The 21,749-nt window shown below is 41.4% G+C and overlaps 1 protein-coding gene across 3 annotated transcripts in view; it reads left to right on the forward strand.

The window, feature by feature from the left end:
• The first annotated feature begins 74 nt into the window (after positions 1 to 74).
• Positions 75 to 21,749, forward strand: part of lrrc56 (leucine rich repeat containing 56) — a 38,527-nt gene continuing 16,852 nt past the window's right edge. Inside the window, exons 1-6 of one of the 3 annotated variants that reach the window (XM_012962390.3) lie at positions 75 to 179; positions 3,507 to 3,607; positions 6,026 to 6,122; positions 19,664 to 19,838; positions 21,141 to 21,289; positions 21,438 to 21,543. In XM_012962390.3, the coding sequence (XP_012817844.1) occupies positions 21,143 to 21,289; positions 21,438 to 21,543 (253 nt within the window). In that variant the 5' untranslated portion in view covers positions 75 to 179; positions 3,507 to 3,607; positions 6,026 to 6,122; positions 19,664 to 19,838; positions 21,141 to 21,142. Of the gene's footprint in view, positions 180 to 3,506; positions 3,608 to 4,300; positions 4,428 to 6,025; positions 6,123 to 19,663; positions 19,839 to 21,140; positions 21,290 to 21,437; positions 21,544 to 21,749 lie in introns of those variants that run through there. The other 2 variants (XM_002938704.5, XM_012962389.3) reach the window with 2 other exon arrangements.

Genomic DNA, 21,749 nt, shown 5'->3' on the forward strand with positions numbered 1-21,749 from the left:
GAGTGCCTTCAAGTTGTGATTGGCCGAGGAGGAAGGACTTAGGCGGGAAGGGCATCCCTTGGGTTTGTTATTAGTTGGAGTCGGGGAAGGGGACCCATAGGGAAACGGATTCATTCATTTAGTACATTTACAAGTTTTGCGTTTTTATGTGGTGTTTGCGCTAGCGTTGCGTTACAAAGGTTTGTTTATGACTGCTGGACTCCTAAGAATAATGCGCTTATAGAATTGTTAATGTCTACCCATGTGCTGCTCTGTATCTCACAGGGGTAACTTGCCCACTTGGGCGCATTTTACTACCCGGTGCCGATGTATGCCTTTACAGCGTCTGGCGCGCAGTTTTGCAATTATGCTCTGAATTGTGGGAAGGAATTTTGCATTTTTTTTTTTTTTTAAAGTGTGCTGATTTTTGCATTCTGCAATCGGCGTTAATAAATGAGCTCCAGAGTGTTGGCTTTTGCCTGTGTAATATCATGTAAAGTAGTGTAACTTTACTGCTGGCCTGCAATAGCTTGTTTGGGCCATTCCATTAGCTCAGTGCTGTCCAACTGGCGGCCCACGACCCCCATCTGTGTGGCCCCCCACCTGTCTGGCTGCTTTGATGGCTTACCTTTGTGTAAGATTTAAATGGTATCAGTACTGTGATTAACTGGCCCCCCTGCATGGTTCTCACCTCAGATTCAGGCTGTAATCCCCCTGTATTGTTTAAACATGTAATCCCCTGTGTTGTTCACACCTTTTAATCTCTGCATTGTTCAACCCCTGCAGTGTTCACACCTCAGGCTCAGACTGTAGTCACTCCCATTGTTCACTTCTTCACACCTCAGACATGGTACTGTAGGCAGAGTATGGCACATACAGCCAGCATAGGGCAAGGAGGGTATGGCACACACAGGCAGCATAGGGCAGGGAGGGTATGGCACACACAGGAAGGGTAGGGCAGGCAGAGTATGGCACACACAGGCAGCATAGGGAAGGCAGAGTATGGCACATACAGCCAGCATAGGTCAGGGAGGGTATGGCACACACAGGAAGGGTAGGGCAGGCAGAGTATGGCACACACAGGCAGCATAGGGAAGGCAGAGTATGGCACACACAGGCAGCATAGGTCAGGGAGGGTATGGCACACACAGGAAGGGTAGGGCAGGCAGAGTATGGCACATACAGCCAGCATAGGTCAGGGAGGGTATGGCACACACAGGAAGGGTAGGGCAGGCAGAGTATGGCACACACAGGCAGCATAGGGAAGGCAGAGTATGGCACACACAGGCAGCATAGGTCAGGGAGGGTATGGCACACACAGGAAGGGTAGGGCAGGCAGAGTATGGCACACACAGGCAGGGTAGGGCAGGTAGAGTATGGCACACACAGGCAGCATAGGTCAGGGAGGGTATGGCACACACAGGAAGGGTAGGGCAGGCAGAGTATGGCACACACAGGCAGCATAGGTCAGGGAGGGTATGGCACACACAGGAAGGGTAGGGCAGGCAGAGTATGGCACACACAGGCAGGGTAGGGCAGGTAGAGTATGGCACACACAGGCAGCATAGGTCAGGGAGGGTATGGCACACACAGGAAGGGTAGGGCAGGCAGAGTATGGCACACACAGGCAGCATAGGTCAGGGAGGGTATGGCACACACAGGCAGGGTAGGGCAGGCAGAGTATGGCACACACAGGCAGCATAGGTCAGGGAGGGTATGGCACACACAGGAAGGGTAGGGAAGGCAGAGTATGGTGCACACACGCAGGGTAGGGCAGGCAGAGTATGGCACACAGAGGCAGCATAGGGAAGGCAGAGTATGGCACACACAGGCAGGGTAGGACAGGTAGAGTATGGCACACACAGACAGCATAGGACAGGCAGAGTGCTTCCTGTGTGTGCCATACTCTGCTTGCCCTATGCTGCTTGTGGGAGGTGAACCTGGCAGGGGTTTGTTGTGGGAGTTTGTTAGCAGTTGGAAATAGCCATTAAATGGTCCCTAAGGTGTGTAATTATGTACTGGGGGTTGCTCTGCTATCCACAGGGGAGGAGGAGGCATATGGAATTTAAGGGTATATCTTAATATGACATAATTCTTTCACATATGAATGATGGTTGATATCCCCACAGTAATGACCAAGCAGTTGGGATTTTGATGTGCTACCACCATTGTGATAAAATAGGTGTGGTTTGAAGTGGGTGTGGTTTCAAAAAGGGGAGTGGTCAAAACTGGCTTCCATTAGCGGCCCTCCACCATGTATGCTAGAGAAATTCCGGCCCTCGGCACCGTAGAAGTTGGACAGCACTGCATTAGCTGATAGTAGGGTTGCCATTAGTGCTGAGCAGTTTCACCCAAAACCCGCAGGACCCGTGAGTTTGGGGCCAAGAGATTGAGACTGGGGTGGGTGCCATGTTAGATTCTCTGCTGGTGATGTCATTGTGCTGAACCCCGCCCCTTTCAGATGGTAACTGGTCAGTGTAGAAGGGGACTGTAGCAGAGAGCGCAATAGTGAATAGGGAATTTCAGCTTTTTAAGTTACCAGGAGCTGCTTTTTTTGCTGGGCGCTGCTGCCTGAGGCAAGTTTCTCAACTCACCCCTCATGGCAGCATCCACCCATGATTCACCATCCCCTCCACCTTCCCCCCACCCCAGTGACATCACTGCCCCATTCATCTCCTCCATTGCAAATTAAACCACACACCCCCATTTTACCCTGACTATTGCATGGGTAGGTAAAACCAGGTCTGCATTGAGATCCACTAAATGCCCTGTTATTTCAAGTAAACCGTCCCAAACAACCCCCTAGGTCAAATAATTAGTGACTGTCTATGGCATCTTACAGCAGCCCCCCCCCCCCCGGCATTTGCCAAAACCCACAGATTGCCAGTCTGAGCCTGGGTGCAACACTTAAATGGAGCCCCTTGTGTCAGTTTGCCATGTACATTGCACCTTGGACCAAGTTGGCACAACTGGCATTTTGGTGCTAGGTGTAAATATAGAGGCACGTGCAAGTGCCTTTGATAATAGCATTTTGACAGAGGAATTTTTATCCCATTTTGGCACTCTGCACTGCAACTTGTGATCAGTGAGTCCCCAAAACTAAAATGTCCTTAAATCTGCATTTTAGAAGGTGTTTATCCATGCAATGTGATAGATGTGTATTTGTATGCAGTTACTCTTAGTTGCTTTACAGTTTTAGGGTAGTGCAAAGAGGATGCTCAGCACCTCAAAATCAGAAGAAACCTAGGGTGCTTACATAAGCATAGAAAAGACATGTTATGTTGTTACAATGTACAGATAACGGTACCTGTGAGAGCTCTGACCCTAAGATGAAAAATATTATCCCTCAGGGTGCAAAAATCTATATTATAAATAGCTCTCTCCACTGTAAATTCAATAAGGAGCCAACCGAAAAACCATAGCTGAATGCGCCAATCACTCTGCTTATGTACTAATGGTCTGCAGCAAATTGTGCAGTGACATCATTGCTACATAGAATAACATAATTCTGCTTTTTCTTTTCTTAGCATCCGTGAGGTTCTGCATGGAGCTAAACCTTCACTTAGGGCTTCAAATATCCATTAGAAGAAGTTACACTCCATCCATGTCTAAGTGCCACCATGACGAGGTTTGCAGCTCACCTTATGGTTTTATGACCCCCCAGGCAGTTAAAGTAGAAGTAGTCAATGCATTATTAAGGCACAGCTGCCATAGCAACAGCCTTTATGTGTTATAAAGCAGATTCTGCCATTTTTTTATATTTTTGATTAAGTGATTTTCTAGTGTAGAGGAAGTGTGCTGTGTATTGCACACAAGTGAGTTTTTTGTGAGAGCGTTTTGAAAGCAACACAAGGGCACACTTACCTAGACGCAATGTGAAATTTTGACTACAATTGCCATGTTTTTTCCCTTAATGGACCATTTTTTGTATCTAACTGCTACTTATGGTGGCCATACACATTGCAAATATGATGTTTTCTGAGACCATTGGTAAATGATTGCCTTTGCTCAGGGCGCCTTCAAAGGATGCCCCATCAAAATTTCCTGCCCGATTGACAAGACAACCGATATCCAAGGCCTTTGCCAATATCGGTCGCCTTGTCTCCTGCCATACACACACCAAATATTGTACAGGTATAGAATCCATTATCCAGAAAGTTCTGAATTATGGAATGGATGTCCCCCATAATTTTTAATTGATGTACATTGCAAAGTTGCTTAAAGGAGAAAGAAAGGTGAAATCACCTAACATTTTGGCACCCCTCCCCCCCCAGTGATTGTAATTACAATCCAAACTTAAATGAGAAAGTTGAATTTTTTCACTCTGCTGCACATGCGCCGGCCCCAGGATTCTGAAGATAGACGAAAGAAGGAAGAGGATTGCTCGGTAGCATGAACCCGGGCTGGTGCATTTTTCAGCAAACAGGAGCACCGGCCAGGGGTATCAGGTAAGGGATTACAATCACTTGGGGGTGCTTAACATTAGGCACCCCCCAGTGATTAAGGCTTGCCTTCTTTAAAATTATGTTTACATTTAAAAAATGTTACATTGTGTGCGGGTGGGGCTTAGGGAGATTCTCTTTGCAAATTTACATCTGAAATCAATACAGCTCTGCAGTAATTATTTTCAGCTAAACACTGGGTAAAAATCCTCACCGAAGTAATTACATTTTCTTTTGTACCAGTATAGACGGATCAGAGTGTGTTTCTAATAGAACCACTATTTAAAGTTTCAATCACTGGGAGGTGCCAAATATTAGGCACCCCAAGTGATTGTAATCACTTACCTGATACCCCAGGCTGGTGCTCCTGTTAGCAGAAAACTGCACTAGCCCAGGGTATTTCTATAGAAGTTCTTCGACGCAACCTTTCTTCCTCTTCTCTCTTCTTTTGACTGGGTGCAGGCGTGTAAATGCACACTAAAGTGAAAAAGTCAGCTTTTAGATTCTAAGTACGCATGCACCTGCCCAGGCTGGAACAAAAAGAAGACAGAAGAACCCAAAGAGTCGGACTGGGCTGTCGCAACACTGGGAAAATACCCGGTGGGCCCCAGTGGCCCAGACCCGACCCTGTTGTCGCTTCCCCTGGCCGCCGACGTCTTCCCCTGATGCGTTCCACGTACGCGCATTCAGGGGAGGATGTCAGGCCCCTGAGTTAGGGGTGCACAGCGGGGGGGCCCTGCAAGGGATGTGTCGGCGGAGGTACTTTGGGGGGTGCGGGGCCCCCTGGGCAGTAGCCCCGGTAGGCCCTTCACCCCCCAGTCTGACCCTGTGCAGGAATACCTTGAGTCGTTGCAGTTTTTAGCAAACAGGAGCACCAGCCCAGGGTATCAGGTAAGCTCTGCTAATAACTGGGTAGTGTCTAACATTTTGGCACCCCTCAGTGATCAAGTACAAGGTAATGTTTTATAATTACAAAGAGTCAATGCAAGATGAACTTTCTGTAATTTGGAACTTTCTGGATTTTTAATGAATCACATACCTGTATTATTTAGTTACAGGTAAGGTATCCTTTATCCGGAAACCTGTTATACAGAAAGCTCCAAATTATGGCAAGGCCATCTCCCTCAGACTCTCTTTTTTTATAAAATAATTCACATTTTCTCTGTAATAATACAACAGAACCTTCTACTGGATCCCAACTAAGGTATAAATAATCCTTATTAAAGGTCAAATAATCCTAGAGGGTTTAATTCATGTTTAACTGTTTTTTAAGTAGACTTAAGGTATCCCAATTATGGAAAGACCCCTTATCCAGAAAATTCCATGCCCCAAGCATTTTAGATGCAATCCTATACTCTATGCTATGCCGATTCATCCAAGCAAGGTAAACAACTGCATTCTATTGAACTGATTTATAAATTATAAAAAAAACATTTTTAATTAAAGTCTACTTTTATCACTTGCATATTTGCCCTAGTGGCAGTTAAAGGGTTAAAATATCCTGCTTCCTCATTCAGCCACTGCCCAGTTCTCCTGTTACCTAAGTGCATGAATATTTAGTTATGCTAATGACATTCTTTTATTGTCTTGTTGCTATGTTACAGTAGCCAGCAGCAACAGGGCCCTGCAAAGCACCAAAGCCTCGCAGTTCTATGCACAGAAACCTAAACTGAAAGATTTCCCAATGCTGATTTTTCCCAGGTAAGACAATCACAGGGCAATTATAGGACCACGAAGGCTAAGTTTTTAGGGTGCAGCTTGGTATTAGAGTGGGCACGTTTTTATTACTGAAACAAATTCACAATTTAATTGCTTTAATGAGTCCTGACAGCCTAGGGTTGCTAGCTCAACTCTTTAAAGCTAAACTAATAAAATACACCTAATGCATGATTAATTAGAAAAGAAGTTGTACGCCACGCGGTTGCCAAGAAACCAGCGCTGTTTGAACTAATGCCAGACAACAACTGAAATGTATGTTCTTTTTAAAAGGGTGGTTTAATACATTTTAATTTTGTGTATACTCACTTGCATGAAAAAAACTATCTGTGTGGCGCAAGGTATAGAGAAAGTTATCCTAAACAGCAAATTAACTGGCCACTGTTCTATAGCCCTGTGCAATCTGTATATTTATGCTTGGGCTAACACACAGTAATATGCCATAACTAGTTCTGACTGCTGCCAAAAAAGTGGAGACAAAACCAGTCTTAACACCATTAATACAACATTGAAATGCATGTGCTGCTAGGCATTGCTTTTGTATGTACATAAGGGCAAACAGTCTGTAATGCTACAGACATGATAATAATGCTGTCTGCGTAGTGTGTATTGTGGCTTCAAATTCCCGTTTGTTTGCTGTACATAGCCTTTTGGTATGCTTATGTGAGGGGTTAAGCAAAACACCAGCCCCTGTAAACTTTGTGCCCCTCTCCCAAAGAGCAAAATGCTAAACACAAACCACAGTCCAATATTCACATTAAAGGAAAACTAAACCCCCACTTTCAGTTTGTGTTAAGTTAAAAAGACATATTAGATATATTACAATATACATAGTTTCCCTGAATTCCAAAAAGATGCAAAAGAGCAAAGCAGACAAATTAGGCAAATGAAAAAAACCCAGAAAAACCCCACATTTTGGAACTATGTCCTTTAGCAAGGGGATTCACATTTGCCTGGCGTGTCTGCTTTGCTCCTTTGTGTCTTTTTTTGCATTGAGGGCAACTGGGGTATGTATTTTGTCATGTATTAAAATTGTATGAACTGCTGTTATTGCACATTGCACCTTTTTGATTATAAAACATTTACATAATATACCAGATTCACATATGCTGTGCTTTTTTTAAAGGTGTGCGTTTAGCAATATTTATTGTATTTAAGTGCTAGGGTAACTGACCTCTCCTCAGCTGCATCACTCCTGCCACTGGTTAAACCCCCACACATGGACATCAAATGCATAGCTGCACATTGAGGTTGGAGGCGGCCATCTTTATTCTCCTTACTGTGTTAAGCTTCATTTGTCACCAATCAGGGTTTTGTGCCCTGAAAGCCAGTCACATGCTCCTCATCCGCAATCAGTGCCAGTGATTGGCGGCTGATATCCCCTCTGCATAGCTCTTGATATGGAATCCAGCTACATAAGGTCTGTGTAATTTTGGTTAACATCAGGGAGGCAATTATTATTAACATTTATTTATAAAGCGCCAACATATTCCGCAGCGCTGTGAATTAGGAAGGGGTCACAGGATATCCTTAGTTCTTGTACATATGTGGTATATTTATCAAAGAGGGAAACTGAGCTTACCATAGTCCGTAAAAGGCAAAGTTATCAGCTTTCTTTTCATTTCTGTGGGATTTTTAGGGGCAGATTTATCAGTGCTTAAAGTGGGATTTCCTCCTTTAATAAATGTGCCTCTTAAATCCTTGAGCAAATGAACTGGGAATGTCAGACTTTGATATTTGAATATGATAAATGTGATAAATATATTCCTATGAACACTTACAGTGTTTAATGTTCCATCTACCCTCCATCATATTTATCATTTAGGGGCCGCCAGTATTTCCAGGGTTTCAGTTCTTCCTGGCAGCATGAATCCCTATGGTAGTGCAATTGCAGTTCAGTAGGATTAGTATGGAAAGGTCTGAGTGACATTGCACAAAGGTCCAGTGCTCATTCCTTCTAAGCCTGGAAACTCCTGCAGTGCATTGATGCTGTCTCTGAAAAAGTATTTGGAAAATTAACCCATGCTTAATACTGGAGGTACGAGGGGGTGTTGTGCCTGGCAGTAAATTGCTCATTGCTAGGAACCAATGGTGCCTGTCATTAAACAGCAACAGAACTGCAAACTTCCAAAACTACAGTACACTTCCTGTTAGGGTACTGGTACACGGGGAGATGCTGGGGGCAACAGATCTCCTGAAAATGCCTTCCTCCAAAAGTAAAACACATTACTCACAGCGATCCGGCTTTATCAATTCTTATTTTTTCCACAATTACGCTGGATTGCCGCAAGTAATGTATATTACTTGCAGTGATCCAAAGGTATGTGAAGGGAAAGGCATTTTCAGGAGATTTGTCATCAGCGTAGTGTGGGTTTACCACAGACAATAAATCTTCCCATGTGCAAGTTAAAAGTTCAGTTTCAAAGGAGAAAGAATAGTAAAAACTAAATAAGCTTTATCATAAAGGTCTATGTAAATACAGCCATAAGCACTCACAGAAATGCTGCACTGACTTCTCTGTCAAAAGATTTGTTGTGTCTGTAATTCATGTGCCAGAGATACGCAGCTCTCTGCTGTCTCCTCTTTCCTGCTCCCGCCTCCCTCAAGATTGCTAATAACTCAACCCCCCCTTAGGAATGTGGATCTGAGCCAATCAGCAGGAAGGAGTCACTCATAGTCTTACAAACTGAGCATGTACACTTGGTCTCAGTCTCAGTGCAGGAGTGAGGCATTATGGGAACTTTCTTTACACAGCTTAGCGTTTTTTCTTCCTGTTTGGCTTCTGATCATCTGAACAGGTGAAATATGGGGAGACTTAAGGGCACTATTGAGAGAACTGAAGGTATGCCTGCAGCTTGAGCTTAACTCTTTATTAGCCTTTCCTTCTCCTTTAAGAGCATTGGTAGCAAAGCCATCGGCTTATGGCCCACCACCCTCTCTCACAGGCCCCATATAGAGAGGTCAGTGCTATTTTGCCAGGTAGAATAGCATTAAATAGCTTTTGCTGCAGTGCCCTGGGACTTCTAGTTTTGCCATTGATTGTCTGCCTTCCAGGACCAGCTACAGATTGGGGTAATCAAGAATGACTAGCTCTACAGAGCGCTTGTTCTCTGAAATGCAAGATAATCTACTTTAAATTATATGTTTAGTATAGGGAGCCATTTGTCATAAGTCTGGCACTACTTGAAGTTTAGGGCTCGTTAGCCACATTGTCCAACCACAGTGTTAAAGGGACATGTACAAAATGTAATTACACAGGTATCTGTGGGATGGTATTTTTAAATCTCTGTATTTTTAGAGTTATAGCCCTCAAACTGCTAGTCTACAGCATTCTGCAGTAACTATAGAGCACCAGAAGTTATTCATCTGTGGGAGTTCAGAACAGTGGGTCTGTAGGGACAACGGCATTTTGTCAGTATTCCATTTGTCTCATTAATAAACGTCCAACCATCATGAGCTTACCTGCCACCTACATTTTGCCAGCACTAACAGCACAGCACCCCTTTCTTGTAGTGAATAAGAAGATGCTCTTAAGCCACATAAAGAATGCTTAGCAGAAACAGGATGAATAAAACCACAGTAATGTAAAAAAAAAAAAAAAAAGACTGCATTTAAAGAGATAACCTTGGGTTCTTGGGTTAGATATATGATTATCCAGCAAATTATTAATTAAAATCACATAGGTTAAAGACTATTCTGGCAATGCCATAGCATAAACCTCTTGCTTGGTGGACCAGGCCATAGGCAGGCTGTTAACTATTTTACATGGATAAGTAGCAGCTGCTAGATGAAGGTTCTCCTTCCTTGATTTTCCCCTATACTTATCATGCTTACTTGTGGGTCATCCTACTTCTATTCAGCTAATTCCATCCACACACCCATAGCAACAAAGGGATAGGCGAAATCCACAAATTGCACCTGGAAGGTAAGCAAGGATGGAGATTGAGGGTACAACACTGTCTGCACAGGGCTGCTGCATATAGAATTATGTACAGCAGTCCTGTGCCTTAATGCTGTCAATCTGAGCAGGCCTGGACTGGCAATCTGTGGATTCTGGCAAATGCCAGAGGGGCTATTCTAAGATGCTCTGCTAGTGGTGGGCTGTATTGGCCTCTGTGTACATGGAATGCTAGGGCCTATTTTAAAGCCCAGTCCAGGCTTAAAGGAACAGTAACACCAAAAAATGAAAGAGCTTTAAAGTAATAAAAATAAAATGCACTGTTGCCCTGCACTGGTAAAACTGGTGTGTTTGCTACAGTAACACTACTATGATTTATATAATAAGCTGCTGTGTAGCCACGGAGGCAGCCATTCAAGCTGGAAAAAAGGAGAAAAGGCACAGGTTACATAGCAGATAACAGATAAGTTCTGTAGAATACAATAGTGCTTTATCTGTTATCTGCTATGTGCCTGTGCCTTTTCTCCTTTGAATGGCTGCCTCCATGGCTACATAGCAGCTTATTTATATAGATTATAGTAGACTTTCTGAAGTAAACACACAACTTTTACCAGTGCAGGGCAGCAGCAGCACATTATATTTTAGTTACTTTTATACACTTTAATTTTTTGGTGTTACAGTTCCTTTAAGTCAGAGCCATTATTAGCATCAATCTTCAGCTGTACTTTAAATTAGAACTATAGTCTGACAGAGATAAGGCCAGAATTTATTACATTTTACTGTGGGCGTAAAAGGTACCATAAGCCCTTGTGTATGATGTTGCCTCCCGAGTTGCCTTACTGGCTGCTTCACAAGTAACCAGATCACTTGATCAACCTGTTCTTGTTGTTACCTGTGGAGCTGGCTAATCATGTCACAGCAATTAACCTTGAAACCATTATCTTTGTGGCAAATATATTATCTTCTTGTGATATGTAACATGATCACCTTGAAGATAATTAAAAAATGCTATTAGATACAAACAACACTTTTAATCAAATAAACAATATTAATGCCCATGTATTAGAACAGCATTAAAAACTGCCATCTCAGGCTGAATTAAAGTGAAAATTACACTCTATTTACAACCTGCACTTACTGTACATTGCAAAAGGTTCCCTTGAACTACAGTATAAGATCTTGTTATGTGCATAGAGCGCTCCTTTTCTGCATTTTTCAAAATGATACCTGTGAGTAAAAGCTACTATATGGCTTACCCCAGCAGTGCCATGTCTCCACAGCCAGAACTGAAAGCAACTTTATGGCCGCTGGGAGCTGCCTCAGTAAAAGCCAGTGACACAGAAGCTTACAGCTATTTTGCATCAAAGCAAATATACAAATATTATTAACCCGTTTTAGTTTCTTTAATATCATTTTTCAAAGAGGGTGGCTTGTCTAAAGTGTTATTTCATGATTAGTTTTTTCCTGTAAGTATTCGCCTGGTGATGGAAGAATATCCAGGTGAATGAATCCCATTCCAGGAAGCCTGATAAAATAGCTTCTAGTTATACTGCTGCTCATAGAGACACTGCTTGGAGAGAATCTATCACTCACTGTTTCTGTGTGGTAGGCTGTTTAATAGGTTTTAGGTTTTTTTTAGCCATAAGAAAAAGGGTGAATTGCTAAAGTGACCAGGGGCCTTGTCCAAAAATTTACTTATTGTAATTTATGCCTTCCCTGACACTAGAAGCCTCATTTACTGTTGCTATTGGGGCCATTCAGCCCACAGGCCACTCAATAAAAAAAAAACATGAATGGGCCAGTGTAGGGCTATTTTATTGGCTGTACATAGGGACACATCTAGAAAATCTATCTAGAAGGGGTGCACTGTTTGCAATTTAATTTAAATGTTATCAGTGCAGCCCTGCAATGTGTACTTATTAGATGTGTCCCTGAATTTTCAAGTGTCCTGGTCACCCTAGTACATGGAAAAATTTAAGCTGCCAATTCTGCCCATACAGACTAAGTCAGCAGCTTATCTGCCTGTGTATGGGGCGAAAGGGGGGTCACTGACCCCAGAAACTATTGCTCTGTGAAGCTACAGTTTTATTGTTATTGTTACTTTTTTTTAACTTATTTTTCTATTCAGCCCATCTACTATTCATATATCAGTCACTCTCTCAAACCACTCCCTGGTTACTAAGGTAAATCAGACCCTAGCAACCAGATAACTCCTGAAATTCCAAACTGGAGAGCTGTGGAACAAAAAGTAAAATTATTAAAAAAAAAATAAAAAACTACCAATAAAAAATGAAGACCAATTGCAAATTGTCTAACAAAAGCACTCTGTACATCATACGAAAAGTTAACGCAAAGGTGAACAAACCCTTTAAACCTGCCCTTTAAAGTGGCCATACACTTCCCAGTTCTTGTTTGTTTATTATATGTAACGGCCTGTGGGCTTGAATGGAAGGATACCATACAAGTAGCTATACAACGTATGGCAACTCTATCTATTTAGTTTAGGCAGACAGGAGAAGGAATACAGTGCATCAGTAAATGGAATTATTCAACATATTCAGTCAACTGACTGGCATCCATGGTACAAAGATATTGGTTGAGTAAACTCCGCAAGAAATGAACAATAAATGGCGCCTGAAATGACTGACTCTCAAGTGAGCTTGCATAGCTAGGTAGATAGAGCTTACAGCTCTAATGTGGCTAAGGGTACCCTTTGAAGTGCTGCTGATTGAGTTAAAAAGTGGTGTAATCAATCTGTCCCTTTTGCAGACTACTATGTTTTATTCTACTGCCTGCAAATGGAGGCTCTCAGGGGTAGGCCCTGCCTCCTGTTTGAATGGGATTCTGTTAAAGCATCACATATGGACAGCGCTAAAGACTTTTTATGCACAATTTGAATATGTAATATAGCTATAGTCCAGTATCTGAGTGCTGTTACACTGATCGAAGGGTTCAGGGGTAATTATTCCATTCAGGAGAACAAAGAGGAGAAATAATGAAACCTAAAACCTAATGGTTCTTATGGGAATTCAGCATTAGTAGAAGATGTATTTGTGCAATCATAATAGAAATTGCTGTCAAGTAAAAGCTATAGCTCCCTGAATATTCATTTAGATACCTCTGCCTATTCCAGGAACATAGCACTTATCTTGTCATGTTTTTTTGCTTTATTTTCATTTTGTTTTAGGTCATTTCACTGTATTATCTGTCTGTTGTTTGTGATTGCACAGAAAATTGTATCAAAACAGTGTTTGCTGTAAATGAAGTCATTAATGCAGTCTTTGGGGGATGAATATGCCAGGCCACATAGATTCCTTCAGCATCGATATTCATAAGAAAGGGGCTCTGCTTGTGATTCCACTGTTTATTTTTCATAGTGACCTCAGCTTTCCTGCTTACTGCATTGCATCATTTAATCAGCCAGAAGCTAGCTGTATCCTGCTACTGCAGTTCAAATCTTAATTATAAGCGCTTATAAAATAATAGCCAGGCTCTGGCAGTAATGGCATTATTCATGCTTGTCTTCGAATCATATTGTTGCTTAAAGGTTGACCTTTTTGGGGCTTCATTAACGAAAAGTGAACTAAAGCCCAGCAGAATTAGGACAGAAATGCTACACATTATGTTTTGGGTCTATCTACAGAACCGAGCCCACTATAGCCTCTACCAGTAAAGATCTGTGCCTACAAAGATGCCCCCATGGTAGCCCCCTATCTACTTTTCTACTGATCACAGCACATAGTCTGGGCTGTTTTTACCCAATCATAGGGACCATACCACAATATACTGCATATGTACAGTATAAAATTCACATAAAAAGTCACAACAAACAAATTCAGATTTACATTTTATGGCAGAACAGAAACCAGTATATTCTGCTTTAGTATTGATTAATATTGAGAATCAGCTTCTATGACAGATGTAAACTCGCCAAGTGCTAATGTTTTCATAATTTCCCACATCCCCCAAGCAGGCCTGGACTGGGATTCCAAATAGGCCCTGGCATTTCAAGTACACAGAGGCCCAAACAGCCCCCCACCACCCAATAAATCATGACTGTCTATGGCATCTTACTGCAGCCCCTCTGGCATTTGCCAGAATCCACAGATTGCCAGTCTGGCCTGCCCCAAAGTTTAGTTTCTCAACAGCAGAGCTCACTGAGCATGTGCAGAACCAATAGTCCTCAAAAGATGGCAGAACAAGATCAGTAGATGGTGGACAGCTTTGAATGCATGGATCATTATCATTAGATGTTATAGGGCTGCTGAATCTCTGGGCTTTTACAGTAAGATTAGTATATAAAATACAGCACCCCTAACCATAATACTTTGAAGGATTTATTTGTCTTTTAAGCCATTGAATTCCTCTGCACACTTTTTTTAATCACTAATATGACAGTAGGGTTGACACCATCCCAGCATTAGCTGTTTCCTTTCTGGAGAAGAAAGACAGGTACAACTATGGGATTTGTTATCTGGAAACCCATTATTCACGGATTTGTATATACAGAAACACCCCTTATCTTGAAATCCCCCAGTCCTGAGCATTCTGAATATCAGGCCCCATACCTGTACAATAATAATGCTGTGTGCCATGTAGATCACGCACAACTGCTTTCGTTTCCATGAAGGTATCAAACACAGCTCAGCCACTGTGCCTCACTAATAAGTAGGGCGTTTGCACCCACACATCGAGGTGCTATTATAGGTAGATTGTTTTGCATTGATTTATGCATTCTGTTACTTCAGTGTACAATGTCCAGGAAGCTTTTCTATGCATCCTATGGGATTTGTAAGTGCATTTTGGTCCTATTAGTAGTGAAAGGGCTTGGAGAGACCAAGCTAACTGAGCTGGTCTGGGTATTCTTATTTTGAGGTAGGGGATCTATTATCTAGAAACCTATTAACCAGAATACAGCAAAGTGTCTTTATTGTGTCCTATTTAAACACAATTTCTAATACTTTACTGATTTGCTTTTTCTCTATAATAATAATAATAAATCATTGATTTGTACTGGATGGTAATTAAGATACGTAAATTCATATTGGTGGCAAAATAATCCTACTGGGTGTGTTAATATATGAATGTTTTACAGTTTGGTACTGCCTGACCATTCTTTGGCACTCTTAAATTTGAACTTAGAAACCTATAGAAAAAAAGCACATTGTACAATTACCCACTTATTAACAGCAGTAAGGAATGCTATAGCTCATAAGTGGAAAGGCCAGAAAGAATACTTGCATCAGTTAAAATGAGTATTACATTGTTTAATGAACAGTGGTATCCCTGGACAGTAATTTTCCGTTGGTTAAATAATATTACTTTTTTTGTTTTTACTAAATGAGATTCTGCTTGGTGTAGGTTCTGATGTCAGAATTGCTCTAAGCATATTGATATTATGAATATGTATATGTTTATTGTTAAATATGAAAAAGAAACAAAAATATTTTTTTTAAAATGTTTAACTTGAACTCACACCACCCCCAGACAAGATGTTGGGAGCTGCAGTACAATAGATAGATAGATACAGGTTGGTCCCAACCCTTATTTTCCCCAATCTCTAACCTTTTTCCAATGCCTAGTCTGTCAACGCTGAAATAGATACAATAGTATACCATGTAATACTATAAAACACATGAGCCATGATTATCCTATGAATTGTATACTTAGTAATGCGTAGTGATGTAGATGTCATCAGTTAAAATCAGTGCTTAGTGATGTAATTTCTGTCACATGACTCACTGAAACTGTATTATAATAAATAATGTACCCCCTGTTGTAAAATATGAGAATATTAGAAGTCACCTCAGAGTTCCGTAACCTTCAGCCTTGTGCTTTATATGGTCATGAAACTCCTTGGTGACCTATAATATCGCTATATTTTACAATAGGGGGTACATTATCATTATCATTATTTATCATTATATATACTATATACACTCACCTAAAGGATTATTAGGAACACCATACCAATACCCTCCTCTGACCTCTAGCATCAACAAGGCATTTTCGCCCACAGGACTGCCGCATACTGGATGTTTTTCCCTTTTCACACCATTCTTTGTAAACCCTAGAAATGGTTGTGCGTGAAAATCCCAGTAACTGAGCAGATTGTGAAATACTCAGACCGGCCCGTCTGGCACCAACAACCATGCCACGCTCACAATTGCTTAAATCACCTTTCTTTCCCATTCTGACATTCAGTTTGGAGTTCAGGAGATTGTCTTGACCAGGACCACACCCCTAAATGCATTGAAGCAACTGCCATGTGATTGGTTGATTAGATAATTGCATTAATGAGAAACTGAACAGGTGTTCCTAATAAACCTTTAGGTGAGTGTATAATACTATAAGAACAATACTCTTACTATCGCTGTTGTAGTCGGGGTCCTACAAAAATCTGGCCTAGTCTATTTTTCTGAGGCCAAAAGAGAAAGCAGTAACCTGCAACAAGTATTCAGACTCTTTTTTTCAAATCTTCCTTATACCCCTGTTTAAAGGAGACATATCCTATAAAAATTATGAATGTACCAGTGAATTATACTCCTCTAAATATAGAAGGATTGTGCTTAAAAAAGTTGTGTTTCTGACTGATTTATTGAGAAATTCCACAAAAACCCCACTAGCCCTGCCCATCAGTTCCACTTCCTGCTGGCTGAATTCTCTGGATGAGCTGGGGAGCCGGCGGCCCTCTGTACCCTGCACTGTGGGATAGGAACCAATCAGCAGCTAGGCTGACCTGATAGGGAACTGACGCTTGTCTGTGCTTGTGTGAGTGCAGGGCTGTGATTGGCTCTCCCCCTCCTACTGTGCTTCTGGCAGGGACCGTTAGGACACGCCCACTCTTCATTTCAAACTCAGACAGAGAAGCGATAGGATCTATAGGGAGCTCCAATAAAGGGGCCATTGTTACAGATAGGGTTAATGTTTAGCCCAAAGGGAAACCAGCACCGGATATTATTCATAATTGCCTACAAAATTACCTTTTTTCCCATTTATCCAATATGTCTCCTTTAAATAAACCAAGTTTTTAGGACCTGCTTTCCAAATGCATGAGAGGATATAGAGAAATAGATCTAACTATGCTGGTGTGGGCTAATAGAGCCTGCACTACAAATGGGGGAAACAATAGTATTTTGTCAAGAAAACCCTACTTACAAGCACAATGCTGCCCACACTGGGAGGGAGTTCCTGGTGCAACCCTGCTGGGGGCATACACATGAGTCGCTGAGCAATCCTACATAACACACACCACTTTGCAATGTCTTTGTGTATTTTTATTTTGAGATCTGTGGATCATTGCCTGATTTGACCTTCCAAGTGGTGAGTCCTACCAAGTCACTGGTCACATCTCAAGAATGGACCATGCAAACCCAATGTTCTAGAATCTAGATCAATTTCTAATCTATCGCTGATCGTTGTGGTAGGCATGGCCCCATACATGCCCTAATAGGTCTAATCAGTGAAAGTAGGCAAATCAGCAGCAAAGTTAAGGGTTAGCAATTTAGGAAAAGCTCTTTACGGCAAACAGTGTTGGACTGGGACACCGGGGCTCACCAGAAAACCTTAGCACATGGGTCTACTCTCTAAACTAATTTTCCTCATCTGCTCACTCAACCTCTTTATTCTCAAAGTCTCTTTTGTTTACACACTACACTCTATGTAAATAATTAACTTTAACTCATATAATTTGCTTAAGAGTGACATCAGTCTTGCACCATAGAACTAAGTGGATGCATTGCTGTGCATAATTAGCATACATAATAATAATTGGGTAACATTAATGCATTATCACTAGATGTTCTGCATATTATTTATAGTGTTAATAATGATTCTTATGTTTTCATTTTAGGGCACTAGCTTAAAATATCCCTTTCAATTTCTTCATTAATCGGTTAATTTGTGATTGTGTTCTGTTACTTTGTAATAGGAATAGATATAGGCCTTGGGGTTGGTTCAGACTTTTTTAATGCATCTGAGTGCTTCAGGACTGGTAAAGACATACGGATATGGTGTTAAGTGAGTAATAAATCTCTCTCTGAGACACAGATTTATCACTGTATGCTGGAAAACTTCTAGCAGTGCAACATATTTATCATTTGGAGGCAAAAGTATCCACTCAGCTATATAGATGGGAGGTAAACCTGTGCAAATATAGCTTTACACAAATCCGTAGCTAAAGTATACACATTATATTCACATTAGGTTCACACACGTGTACTCCATTATCAGGATAAACATTTATATAGCGCCAGCAAGTTACACACAAAAGTTTACAATAACAAGGGTTATAGAATCAAAAGAGGTCCCTGCTCACAAGAGCTTACAGTCAGTATCCACTAGGAATGCACCAAGTGCAAGATTTAGTTTAGTTAGGCAGATTCCAGCACTTTTTGCGCAGGACAGCAAAATAATTGTATTTTTCACACTGTTGCTTTTTTCTATATGACAAAAATGGTTACGGTTAACCCATTTAAGAATTTTAATATTTTAGAAATTGCTGGGTGGGGGGGAGTGCTGTATTTATGTTCAATTGCCGAAGGTTTTTATATCCCCAAAAACAGAATTTTAATAAATATTCCCCTTAAATTCATGTGGTTCATGTAATTTTGTTGGAATTCGGCTGAATTAAAAAAAAAAAAATCATGATTTTGGCATTCCTAGCATCCATAGAATTTTTGAACATGATCCCATAATAAAAATCAGTGGATTTGGTGCTGATTTTTAACTTATATATATATACATACACACACACACACACAGGGGTTATGCTATTCTTATTCCCCGCCTGAGGTTGCCAACCCCATGCCTCCCCCCACCCCACACACACAACAGTGCCCTTACCTTTTTGTGCTCTTACAGGGACAAGGAGAGGCCAAAATGCTAGTGCAGAGAGCGCAATTTTGCTTGCTGTGATCATAGAAGACAGAAAATTCCATTGTAATTTTGGTTTTTAAAGTTACCACGGCTGCCTTTTTTGCCTTTCTTTGTCACAAGTGGGGCGCTGCCACTTCTGCTTCTCCTTCCTTTACATAGAAACATGCAGACACAGGGGCATTTCAGCCCCTACTGCTGCACTAAGGTAGCCGGAGCGATGCTACACCCTTCCTGGCTTAACTTTACAGTAGGGATCCCCAGCCTTTTTTACCTGTGAGCCACATTCAAATGTAAAAAGATTTGGGAAGCAACACAAGCATAAAACATGTTTGCCTTATGTGGATTGGCAGCCTAAAGGAGGCTCTGATTGGCAATACATCTGTTTATGCAACCAAAACTTGCATCCAAAACTTGCCTCCAAGCCAGGAATTCAAAAATATGCACCTGCAACTTCCAAGGGGTTGGTGAGCAACATGTTGCCCCTGAGCCACTGGTTGGGGATCACTGCTTTACAGCATCAGAATGGGGCAAGGGGGGGGTCACATCACAATACCTGTTTAAAAATCAGAATTTCAAATTGCCAACCCTTCTCAAAATTCTGCTAAGTTTTAGGTATGTGCCACCCCACAAATTGGCCTTATTAAGTACAGTTGGGAAGTATGCAATAGAAATAGCAAGCATTGCCTCCCATTGGGGAGAACAAGAATCAGCCATATGTTAATTTTTCTTATATTGTAATTTTCTTTCCTAGAAATCCAAAAATTCTCCCAGATATGATCTGACTTTGTATCAAATTTAAGAATGATCCATACGTTCCAGCAGCCACATGGTGGAGTGAGAAAGCTTATGGATGGGTGGAATATATATCTGCTAGATATATGGACTGACTGAGCATTTGGCAGCCACATACAAACAAGATAAAGAAGGTGAGCATTGTTATACAGGGATTAGTAGATTGTTATCGTAGTAGATTGTTATCATAGTAGATAATGCAGGTTTTGATTATTTGCAGAAAAGGCAACTTTTTGGCACTAAATGGACATATTTTAGCTGCCAGCTCAGCCTCTGTAGATTGATACAATTTAATGACCCATGTATTCGGTCAAACTGATGGCCTGCCCAACTGATATCTGACCAGGGATGAAGGAATGAGACAGATTTTTGTCCCATCTAGTGAGGACTGCTTTGGTCTATTGATGTGGTCCCGGCCCCTCTCCCTGTGGCCTTATGTCTACCCCTAATATGATTCGATCCTTAGCCACAGGCAAAATGATTGTATGATTCTGATTTTACCTGCGATTTGAGTAGTCAAAGATCCTCTCCTTTGTCAACCTTGCTTTTTTTTTTTTTTTTTTTTAAATCAGGTATTTTGTTTGGCCTGTAATCATATTGAGGCCATCCAGGGTACAGAAGTTCTCAGCAGCCCATACAAATGAATTTTCAAAATAAAAATTGCACGGTTTTACAAAAAAATATGTATTTTAGCTCTGAGGCACCTGTGGTTTGTGGTGGGAATGCTACTGTTTCCACCTGGGGGCCCTATGTGTGTTATGTTATTAGCCAGTGTATTTAAGGTGGCCATACACATAGCAAGATCGTTCCCACCCTCCATTGACTTTCAGGGCTGAATTGTCAGATATGGAGGTAGAAACAATAGAAATTCTACCTCCTTCTGCCAATTCATCCCTGAACGTAGATTTTGCTTGGACGCCTTCAATGGCGCCTGATTAAAATTTTTTAACCTGGCTGATCAACGAGTCGACTGTTATCCCCAGCTTTTTGTGATATCGGTCACCTCGTTGAGCCGCCATACATGCACCGAATATCATACAAAACAAGGTTTCATGCGATATTATCAGTGCGTGTATGGCCAGCTTTACAGTGGGCTTAAGGTTTCTTTTTGTTCATAAAAACTAACCTTTAGTTCTAATGAACATCGGTGTCCTGAAAAGCTCATTTTGAATAGTTGTTTAGATCAGTGCTGTGCATCAATTACATGTATTAGGACCATTATTTATCATACTGCTTTTTGTGGATGGGACTACATTACAATAATGATAACATACAATAAAATGGAGTGGGGGACCATAAAAATCCATTGAAGGGCCTCAAGCAGCCTGTAAGCCTCCAGTAGGACAGCCTACTTTAAGATCATTAAAGATGATGTCAAAACTTGTGATTTTTTTTTTTTTTTTTTTTTTTTAAACAAATTAAATATATTTGTTTAGGTATGTCCCACATGGATCTGGATGTGCGTCCTGGCACTGCCAGTGTCAAGGTGACAGATCTGGGTTGGCAAGGATTGCTAAACCCCTTTCCACTAAACAAAGATGAAGATGATGATCTTGAGGATGAGTGCCTCACACCTGCTAAGCTGGTAAGATTTCTCCAAGGCTCGGCCTGCCAAAAACAAAGACGTCTGTATAGGCGGGCATTGCTTCTAACCATATAAACCTGTAACTATAATAAGATATTGGGGATATTTACTAACCCTAATGTGTTGCACTTCATTTATCTCTTTTCAGCGACTTCTCACCGGTGTGGATGATCTACAGGAAGTTACAACGCTTCAGATGTGTGTTAACACCAGGGAGAACAGTCTTGGGAATTTTGGTGAGGACTATTCCTTAGGTGAGGGGTCAGTCCCAGCTGCTGAGCAGTTTTAGTTTCTAGGCACAATAACTTATGTTTGGATAACAAGACTGATAAAGTGGCCCCTGGCCCAAAATAATTAATAATCAGTGCAGCAGAAAAGAAAGTCTAATACACGGGGAATTAAGTATGTTGGTGGATACAGAGGATGGGTACGTTTTTGCATAGCAAACAGAGGCCTACAG

The sequence above is a fragment of the Xenopus tropicalis genome, chromosome 4 (assembly GCF_000004195.4).
Source record: "Xenopus tropicalis strain Nigerian chromosome 4, UCB_Xtro_10.0, whole genome shotgun sequence".
Taxonomy (NCBI): Eukaryota; Metazoa; Chordata; class Amphibia; order Anura; family Pipidae; genus Xenopus; species Xenopus tropicalis.